We start from the raw sequence: 10,952 nt of genomic DNA, 5'->3' as shown, positions 1-10,952 counted from the left end.
GGCAGTTTCCATCTCAACTGGTGAACTTTTAAAAATGGGGAAGGAGATTTTTTTTAAAAATTGATATGTGTTTGGTGTACGTTACAGGTTAGGGGGAGTGGACAGCTGGTAGTCTTGTGAGTTGGAGCTTTGGAACAAATTGCTTTCCCCAGATCTCAGGGCCTGTGCCAACCTGTACTTTCTCTTAGTTTGTTTTCTGGATCTTGCTGTTGCCCAGACTAGACTTGAACTCCTGGCCTCAAATGATACTCCTGCCTCAGGCTCCCAGGTAGCTGGGACAAATTTGTGCATGCCACTGTGCCCGGCTAAGATATAGAATAAATTGGGAGGAATAACTAGAAGACTAGGGTGGCCTCGCTCCATTATATACCCCTGTTTATACAATTGGAGTTTAATAGGCAAATGTAATTCCTGCTTCTCTGTCCCTTGGAACTTCTCTGTCCCTTGTCCTTCACAGGGGTTTCCCCTTAGAAGACTCCAGTGTGTCTCATCCCATCCTGGCATCTGCTTCTTGAGAGGCTGAGCTAACACACCAGTCCTCAAGCACGCCTGGGGCCAGTCTCTGAATTGTGGCCTGCCGTCTTCAGGAATCAGTCTCTGAAGTCACATACACAACCGCATTGCCACCCACCCCGCCCACTCACCCACAGGTTTAATTAAGATCACATTTCAGCGGCAATTCTAAAATTGGTGACTGAAGCATGGAATTTTCAGAACTTACCTGGGATCCCATAAGAATCTTTGTGTAATAGTCGGAGGCATGAAAACTCCCATTACGGTAAGGAGACACCAGAAAGCATCTTCTTGTTTCAGGTACAGGAGGGAACCTACAAGCAAAGGGAGATGAGCACCCAGGCACAGACAGCTGCTGCCACAGTCTCCACAGCGACTGTCTGCGTCAAGCCACTTTCTCTCTCATGGCCATAACCATTTCTAGTTCAACAATAAAGAATTATGAGGGCCTGGCTTAATGGCTCATGCCTATTATACCAGCACGTTGGGAGGCCAAGACAAGAAGATCACTTGAGACCAGGAGTTCAAGACCAGCCTGGGCAACACAGCAAGACACCATCTCTAAAAAGCAAAAATCAGCCAGGAGTGGTGATGCATGCCTGTAGTCCTAGCTACTCTGGAGGCTGAGGCAGAAAGATCACTTAAGCCCAGGAGGAGGAGGCTACAGTGAGTGTCAATCACACCACTGCACTCCAGCCTGGCAACAGAATGAGACCCTGTCTCATTAAAAATACCAAAAAAAATGAAAGGGGCATTTCCTAAAATTTGAAAAGGAAAGCTACTTCCCCCCACTTTCATTTGATTTTTGATCAAAGATGAAATTGTTTCCCAATGATCAACCAACCTCATTTAAAAAAAAGTTTTCATTTTAAGACTTTTTTAAGTTGATTGAGTTTCTCAAGATGTGCCAAAGAATCCTTTTATGCCCCAAAAAACCAGATGTGAATGTAAGTCACACAAAATACAGATGGCTTAAAACAGCTTTTCCAATGCCAGCCTGCTTCCAGGCTGAAGGAATGAACTGGGATGCAGACGAGGGCACTCCGGAGGAGCTGTCTAACAGCGCTGTGTCTGCTGCATGCACAGCAGGGGAAGGGGACCATGTGTCTCAGTTGCTATGTTGTTCGTAATGGAAATGAGTCAGCGATTTACATGCTGTCACTCTTCAAGAGGATACTTATCAATAGCCCTGCTATAGCTCCAAGTGGGCATCTGGAGCAGGAGGATGGACAGACAGAAGTGAGGGGAAGGCCCCTGTTACTCAGCTGAAACCCAAAATCTCTGCCCATGCCGCGAAGCTTATGAGCAAAACTCATAGGAAAACCCCTGAAGCCATTTCTCAGAATTGTATTTCTTAGACAAAACCATAATGAACTCATTTCAAATTCAATGGACAAACAGTCCTGGGACAGGTGGGAAAGGGATGTCTTAAGTAGGCAAGGATGGGATGGAAAGGAGAAAGGTGACCACTGGCAGAGACAGAGGAGAGAAAACAGCACACACAGGCACCAAATCCACAGCACTCGATGGCGCCAGAAGGCATAGAGAGTCTGAAAACGGCAGAGCCTTTGAGGACATCACTTAAATTCACCAATATCCCAGATGATAGGCCTGAATCACAATGGTCTAGACAAGGCGACAGTTGTCCTGCTGAAGTTCTAGCTGCTTCTGAGCACCAGGACCCTGAGTTTTAGGGGTTTCCAGCCTCCAGGAAGTTTTAGATTGAGTATACAGGGTGAATGGTAGATTTAAGCAAAACAAAACTGCTTTATTGGGTAGGATCCTATTTACAGGTTTTTAAAAATGGAGACTAGGAGCAGCACCTTCTCAGGGCACACAGAGAAGCTGCCCTGTCCTCACCACCGCAGAGACAACAACTTCCTGGAAACCATTAAGTTTCAGGTCTTAACCAAATAACATTCCAGCTTAAAACTCTGTGTTCCTGTAATACTCTCATTTCAGACACAAATAGAAAACCCTTACCTGGAAGTCAATACCTGGCATGGAACAGGAGCAAAAAGGCCCATGGGCAGCCAGGACAAATGTCAGCACTGAGAGGCAGAGTGCTGTGGCTCACGCCTGTAATCCGAACACTTTGGGAGGCCGAGGTGGGAGGATCACGAGGTCAGGAGATAGAGACCATCCTGGCCAACATGGTGAAACCCTGTCTCTACTAAAAATACAAAAAAATTAGCTGGGTGTGGTGGCGTGCACCTGTAGTCCCAGCTACTTGGGAGGCTGAGGCAGGAGAATTGCTAGAACCTGGGAGGCAGAGGTTGCAGTGAGCCGAGATCACGCCACTGCACTGCAGCCTGGTGTCTGGTGACAGACAGACTCTGTCTCAAAAAAAAAAAAAAAAAAAAAGAAATGTCAGCTTATGCATGGCTTATACAATTCCTAAGGTACACATGCAGAGCTTTTTCATTCTTACTTTATCAGTATCTTCTTTTTTATTTTTTTTGAGACAGGGTCTCACTCTGTCACCAAGGCTGGAGTTTGGTGGTGTAATCATGGCTCACTGCAGCCTCAGCCTCCTGGGTTCAAGTGATCCTCCTGCCTCAGCCTCCTGTGTAGCTGAGACTACAGGTACAAGCTACCACACCCAGCTAATTTTCTTTTTTTTTTTTTGAGATGGAGTCTCGCTCTGTCATTCAGGTTAGAGCGGAGTGGTGTGATCTCAGCTCCCTGCAACATCTGCCTCCCGGGTTCAAGCAATTCTCCCACCTCAGCCTCCTGAACAGCTGGGATTGCAGGTGTGTGCCACCACGTCTGGCTAATTTTTATATTTCTAATGGAGAGATGGGGTTTCACCATGTTGGTCAGGCTGGTCTCGAACTCCTGACCTCAGGTGATCTGCCTGTCTCGGCCTCCCAAAGTGCTTCTGGGATTACTAGGTGTGAGCCACTGGGCCTGGCCAATTTTTTGTCTTTTTTGGAGGGATGGGGTTTCACCGTGTTGCCCAGGCTAGTTTCAAACTCCTGGACTCAAGCATTCCTCTTGCCAAAGTGTTGGGATTACAGGTGTGAGCCACCACACTCAACTTTTATCCATATTTCTTATTTTATTTTATTGCATTTTAGGTTTTGGGGTACATGTGAAGAACATGTAAGATTGTTGCATAGGTACACACATGGCAGTGTGATTTGCTGCCTTCCTCCCCTTCACCTATATCTGGCATTTCTCCCCATATTATCCCTCCCCAACTCCGCACCCCCCAGTGTCCCTCCCCTATTTTCCCCCCACAGACCCCAGTGTGTGATGCTCCCCTCCCTGTGTGCATGTGTTCTCATTGTTCAACATCCGCCTATGAGTGAGAACATGCAGTGTTTGATTTTCTGTTCTTGTGTCAGTTTGCTGAGAGTGACGGTTTCCAGGTTCATCCATGTCCCTACAAAGGACAAGAACTCATCTTTTTTGTTGGCTGCATAGTATTCCATGGTGTATATGTGCCACATTTTCCCTGTCAAGTCTATCATTGATGGCTGTTTGGGTTGATTTCAGGTCTTTGCTATTGTAAACAGTGCTGCACTGAACATTCATGTGCATGTTTTTATCCATATTTCTAACAAGCTTGGTTACCTACTTTCATTACTCAGAGAGGAATATAAATGAACTGTAAGGACAGCAGAAAGCTTGCCAGCCAGGTAAGAAGCTGTCAGAGCCACGTGCAGTGATGGGAAGAGCTTCATGGGGAGCAGACCTGAGTCCTCCCGAGGCCTCATCCCATCCCTGCACAGCTCAGGAGGATGAGCCTGGATCATGAAGAAAACGTGAGAGGCTTTTCAGCATCCTCTGCCTATGAAAGTATGTAAGACCTGTTCAGTATTCTAGTTGAAAAGGAGACAAGTTTAAGTCCATCAGGGGCTAAGTTTCAATCGATTGAATAATTGTTTGGGGAAACTTCTTGATTCAGAAAAAGATCCTGTATACTGTATAAACTAGGGATGACCACCAATTTCCACTCCATGCATTATTAACTAAAAAAATCCAACTTCTGACCAAAACCTGAGTGTGACGAGGGCAAACAGAAAAAATGAGACTCCAAGTGTTTCAAATGAATTTAACTTTTGTTTTCTTAAAACTTTCTGAAAGCATGTTGTTTCTCTGTTTTTCTAGAAATGGGGATATTGTGTCATGAACACTGGCTTGCTGCAACAACTTTTTCCCTTAAAATATTGATTTTTCTTGGCCAACTGGGAAGGGAGGGAGCTGCCCGGCAGCACCAGGGCCTACAAGTTGCCTGATGGCAAATGGGAACATTTTACGCCGCACACTCACCTGTTTAGGTCTTGGCAGTACCTGATATCTGGATTCCGCCAGGAGAAGGTGAGGAGGACGCCGCATAATTTCTGTATGCCTTCTGAGGTGGGGCAGAGTCATGTTTGTTATTGGGCAGAGTTCGCAGCAAATCCAGCTCAATCTGCTTGGAGGCCGGGTTCTGTTTTTCCAGCACCTTCTACAGCAACGTCTGGAAGTGTCCAGGCCCAGTGTTGGCCTTGAACTTCCTGGTGCCATGGTCCACGCACCATTTCCACACCTTGGAATGCTGCTCATGGGGAAAGCCTGCACGGATCAGGTGTTTTTTTAACTCTAGAGAGCACATCACCTCCCTGTTCACTGTACTTGCAAAATAGTTTTCCTACTTGACCCCAGTGGAGACTTCAGGTTTTCTGCAGGGAAGAGTCTTCAGGTCCAATGCACGGACCTTGGCGACCAACGTCTCTTCCTCATCATCCTCAGGTACAGTCTTGATCCCATAAATATTGCATTCACTGTTGGTAAAAACAAAAGGAAAAATTTAAATGACAAAGTTTTAGCAACAAAGACCAATGCAATAGAAATAGCCTAGAAATCAATCCATGCACACTTGGTACTTTGAACTGTTAGAGGCATCTTGGATCAGTGAGGAAATAATTGACTTCTGAGTATATGAAGCTAAAACGACTGTCTATTGACAGTGCCTGAAAGGTACTGCTAGGCACAAAGCAGAAGCTCAGTAACAACCTGGACAGCAGCAAACCTCTGTCCTCCAAGGACAAGCGCCATCCGGGGCCAAACACCCTTGGAGACACATTATTGGCAAAAAGAAGGGGGCCAGGTGAGGAACGCCTTGGGGATAGGTGAGACCAGTAACTACAGACATGTCTGGGGTCAGCTGGGGTCAAACTGTAGCAGGAGCAACCTCGAGAAACAGAGCTCCCGAACACCGAATGGGGAAGGAAGAAGCCTTTATGACAGCCAGGAGCTGAGGAATAATTTGTCCAAATTCCACTCATCCCACAAAGGAAGGTTCTGCCTTTATATAGGCTTACACTTTAGATATTACACGTGGAAGAATCTTAGGTTTACAGCCTTAGAAATCACATATGAAAAGGGTTTTGGTTTACAGCTTCAGGAATCACATATGAAAGGTGATATGTTTATAGTTTTAGGGTTAGGGTTCCTTGCCTGCCACCTACAGGAAGGAAATTCAAGAGGCACCAGCTGGCCTGCTCTCTTCTATTGTGATGCACTCTGGATGACAGAGGTGAGAGGTAATCCCAGATGCCTGGGTTTCCTTCCTCAAAACAGGCTATACTTGATACCTCATGGGGGCCACTTGTCCACCAGAAACCTCTCCAACAGGGTCTTAAGAACTGGTGGCAACAAGAATGTCGTGATCCTCCCTGTGGCTTCCCCTGTGGACAAGCAGGCTTCTCTACAGGCAAGAAGAGAAATGCAAGCTGCCCACCCTCTCACGAGTGCTGTGTTCCTCTCACTGCATCAGCTGGTCACCACCCCAGGCATGACTCAGAGAGTCACTTCTGTTCAGGAAACAGCCTCCCACCTTGAGGGCTAGCCCAGAGAGGGACACGGTGTGAAGTGCTTGAGCCCGTAAGTTTGAGGCCAGCCTGGGCAACATGGCAAAACTCCATCTCTACAAAAAATGCAATAAATTTGCTGGCATGGGGGCGCCTTTGGTCCCAGCTACTTGGGAGGCTGAGGTGGGAGGTCGAGGCTGCAGTGAGCTGAGATCACACCACTGCAGTGCAGCCTGGGCAACAGAGTGAGACCCTGTGTTTAAAAAAAAAAAAAGAGTAACCGTTTCGGGTTTTTCTGAATGAAACCTCTGTTTCCATGGAAAACAAGGGGGGTGGAGATAGTATGTATTACTGATTCAAAATCATAACCAGATGCTTAAATAATTGTATCTATTGTTTCAAAAACCAAGCTCAGAATTATTATAAGTTTTATTGGATGTTTTTTAAAACTGTGCTTGTGGTATGGAGCTTTTTTCCTAGCTGAAGCAGCAATAAACCTGTAATCAGAAACATAAGCACAGGGTAACTAGAGTCTGTATTTCACATAAATTTCAGGAAGTTAAAAAAATTAGTCTGAAACAGTATGACTATGGGTGATGATGTATCCATTTAATGATTTCTGCCGGTTACCAACAAGAACCCTTATGGAGAGGCCTGATAACTTCTTCAGCTTATAGGAAACAGCTGTCTGACAACCTTCCCACGATGTTAAGGTTCAGTTATGTCAAGGGCTCTTCCTCAATCCTGAGTAGATTCTGCAGAAGGAGTACAGAGGCATACACCCTTCCAAAAGCAAGGAAAAAGCATGGGTACAATGTGAAGGATTCCATATTTTAGCCCCAGAGAACACTGAGCAACAAGCTCTTTCCTTCTACAGCGGCAGTGTGGACTCTGGAATTAGAATTTGCTTTTTACAAGTTTTCACTTAAGTAGTTGACTGCCTTTCTGCTGAGCTCTTCTATGGAAGAGGACTGTAGGTAGCCACAGTGCCTAGCTGGAACAGCATGATTTTAAAGTCCTGCTTCCACAAGAAATTGCAGTGGCTCATGGCCACGTGCTTCAACCAGCCAGTCCAGATCTGCAGATGTAAGGAACAGCACACTGCATTGCAGTGCGCCCTGCATCTGGACTCATCTGGCCCATGGTAAGGTGACCCACAGTGAGGTAACACATCAGGTACAAACTGGCAGGGGCCTGAGCATAGAAGAGTTAAGAGTGACCAGCACCCACAAGAGGGTGGAATAAGTACACCACGTACGTGCAGGCCAATGTTGAGCACCTGAGGGAGTATGACTCTAAGCTCACCCTCTTCTCCAGGAAGCCCTCAACCCCCAAGAAGGGAGACAGTTCTGCTAAGAAAACTCAAATCAGCCACTCAGCTGACAGGACCAATAATGCCCATACCGAATTCCTACGTGAAGGAGAAAGCCGGAGTCATCACTAAGAATTTTAAGGTATTTGCCAGTCTTCACATGGCCCACATCAATGCCCAGCTCTTTGGCATATGGGCAAACACAGCCAAGGGAGCCGCAGAACAGGATGTTGAAAAGAAAAAAATTAAGCGTTGGGGACTTGTAATAAATCAGCAGAAAAGCTGGGCCTACAAAACAAACAAACAAACAAACAAACAGTTAACCAACAATTTCTCTGGGAGTTCAAAACTCAAGTCCAAGGGCCAGGCGCAGTGGCTCACACCTGTAATCCCAGCACTTTGGGAAGCCGAGGCAGGTGGATCATGAGGTCAAGAGATTGAGACCATCCTGGCCAACATGGTGAAACCCCGTCTCTACTAAAAATACAAAAAAAAAAAAAATTAGCTGGGCGTGGTGGTGCGCGCCTGTAGTCCCAGCTACTCGGGAGGCTGAGGCAGAATTGCTTGAACCCAGGAGACGGAAGTTGCAGTGAGCCGAGGTCGCACCACTGCACTCCAGCCTTGTGCCTGGTGATGGAGTGAGGCTCTGTCTCCAAAAAAAAAAAAAAAAAAAAAAAAGAACTCATGTCCCAGAAGTAGAAACGTGACTATCTGTTACAAGCTATTTTTTATATCGTTGTAAAGAACAACATATTTACAGTTCCCAGCGTGCCATAAAAAGCACACACAAAACCACCCACAAACCGAACTCAGAGGGAACGGCAGAGGAGGGAGGCAGGCAGAGTATTCTAAAAGATGTTATTGTAATATTGGGGTTCAGGGTGCCCTCAGCTCCCCTGAGAGGACATTTCTACAGGTTCTCGGTCTCCTGCCCTCTCAAGAATGAGAGAGGGGACCACGGCGCAGTGTGCAGTAATTGCCAGACACAAAAGTGTTTGTAAAAAGTGATTTATTCAGAGAAAGAAGCAGCTAACTCTCACACTGAGTGAGAGAATCCAGAAGGAAGGAATCCAGGAGAGGAAAGCAGCTCCCATGAGAGTGTTAGGGAACAGAGAGAGACGGAGTTTAGGAGGGGAAGACAGGCTTCCATGAGATAGTGTGGAAGGGCACTCAAGAGGGAAAATCCAGGAGAGAGAAAGACGGCTTCCACGGAGAGTGTTCATGGAAGGGGACCCAAACATGGAGACCTAAGGGGTGTGGAGGAAGGGGACTTTTAGCCCAGGAGGAACTCCCACCTTCTCTAAGACCCAGGCAAATGAAATGCGTTCCTTAGAACTTCCGCTGGGGTAACTGACTCTTAGTTTCTTCACGTGCTCGTGAAATTCAAACATAAACCATTAAATCTCCCAGATGGAGATGGGAAAGGGGCATGGCGCTGGGAAATTCTTGTCCTTAAAACTACGCCTCCTTGTGGACGCTGAAAACACCTTCCCTCATTCTGTGCACCCTTTCTTATAAACATACAAGTACATAAGAGTTACCAACACCATGACTGGGCGCAGTGGCTCATGTCTATAATCCTAGCACTGTAGGAGGCCAAGACAGGAGGCTCACTTGAGACCAGGAGTTCAAGACCAGCTTGGGCAACATAGTAACACCCTATCTCTACCTAAAAAACAAAACAAAACAAAACAAAAAAACTTAGCAAAACCTATGGAACAGGCAATTCTCACAGTGTGTGCATGGCAGACAAGGTAAGAGACAGACAAGCTGGGCAGGAAGCTAGGGTCAGGACCACTGCACTTTACAGGTGGCCAGCAAGAAAAGACACGGGCTCAGCAGGCTCATACACTGCAAGTTTGTTAAAATGAGAAATCAGGCATCACATTAGCCTCCCCTCTTCTCTTCAGAATCCTACGTTCAAAAACACTGTCATATGAAAAATTTGCCGTTCCTTTTCCTTGCCTTTCTTTTGCCTGGTTCATCTCTAGGTCAGAACTTCTTCCGTCACTCACCCTAGCCTCCACCACACCCTCACCTGTCTGACAATGCTCTGGATCAGTGTGTCCATGGTAAAGGCGATGTAGGCATGAACGGTGAGCATCTCTCGGTGAATCTTCATACTGTGATTAGTCTATGCTGCCATCTAGCAGGCTCCGCATCATGTCCAGGGAAGCTGGGTAAAAATCTTCTACATCAACATCCGCCGTGGGAGAGATGGCATAAGTGAGGCCTCACCCTGCTAAGAAAAAGACTACAGGCCGGACGCAGTGGCTCACTCCTGTAATCCCAGCACTTTGGGAGGCCGAGGTGGGTGGATCATGAGGTCAGGAGTTCAAGACCAGACAGGCCAGTATGGTGAAACCCCATCTCTACTAAAAAATACAAAAATTAGCTGGGTGTGGTGGCTCATGCCTGTAATCCCAGCTACTTGGGAGGCTGAGGTAGGAGAATTGCTTGAACTGGAACCTGGGAGGTGGAGGTTGCAGTGAGCCAAGATCGCGGCACTGCAATCCAGCCTGGGATACTGACAGAGCGAGACCCCATCTCAAAAAAAAGAAAAGAAAAGAAAAAGACTAGAGATAGAGTCCAGGGCTAATCCCACAGCTGGCCTAAATGGCATTTGAAAGTATGAACTAGCTACTCAAAAGTAGTCACTCATTCCAAAGTAAACAGAGATGAAATCTGACAGGTGACTACAATCACCAGCACCATCAGAGAGTGACTCTGCAACTTTAACAGTGGCTTCTAATACGACCATGCTAGAAAAATACGTCTTTTTTTTTTTTTTTTTGGAGACGGAATTTCACTCTTGTTACCCAGGCTGGAATGCAATGGCGCAATCTCGGCTCACCGCAACCTCCGCCTCCTGGGTTCAGGCAATTCTCCTGCCTCAACCTCTTGAGTAGCTGGGATTACAGGCATGCGCCACCATGCCCAGCTAATGTTTTATATTTTTAGTAGAGACGGGGTTTCACCATGTTGACCAGGATGGTCTCGATCTCTTGACCTCGTGATCCACCCACCTCGGCCCCCCAAAGTGCTGGGATTACAGGCGTGAGCCACCGCGCCCGGCAGAGAAAGATACTTCTTTATGGTACTGCTGGACTATTTCAGGAGAGGAAAATCTCTTAGGGAAGCCAGTCCTTCAAAGAGCTGTCGGCTCCCCTGCTGAGATGAACCTGCTCTCCTGGCTACACAAGAGCATTCCTCACGTGGGCCAGTTGCTCATAAGGCTATTTCAATGAAGCGTAAAATATAGATGGGGAAAGGCAGACACAGCCATATTCTAGCACTGGGAAACTTCTTGGGAACAGAAAAATAGG

General features: G+C 46.7%; 1 protein-coding gene across 2 annotated transcripts in view; it reads right to left on the bottom strand.

Annotated features, from left to right (window-relative positions):
* Positions 1-747: 747 nt before the first annotated feature.
* Positions 748-10,952, bottom strand: part of LOC116545612 (paired amphipathic helix protein Sin3a-like) — a 45,872-nt gene continuing 35,667 nt past the window's right edge. For both annotated transcript variants that reach the window (XM_032272141.1, XM_032272142.1), the window contains exon 4: positions 748-827. In XM_032272141.1, the coding sequence (XP_032128032.1) occupies positions 810-827 (18 nt within the window). In that variant the 3' untranslated portion in view covers positions 748-809. The remainder of the gene's footprint in view (positions 828-10,952) is intronic.

Source organism: Sapajus apella, unplaced genomic scaffold (assembly GCF_009761245.1).
Source record: "Sapajus apella isolate SASKATOON/1434 unplaced genomic scaffold, GSC_monkey_1.0 scaffold308, whole genome shotgun sequence".
Classification (NCBI taxonomy): domain Eukaryota; kingdom Metazoa; phylum Chordata; class Mammalia; order Primates; family Cebidae; genus Sapajus; species Sapajus apella.
The sequence above is the reverse complement of the archived record's forward strand: the minus strand, read 5'-3'. Positions and strand labels throughout refer to the sequence as shown.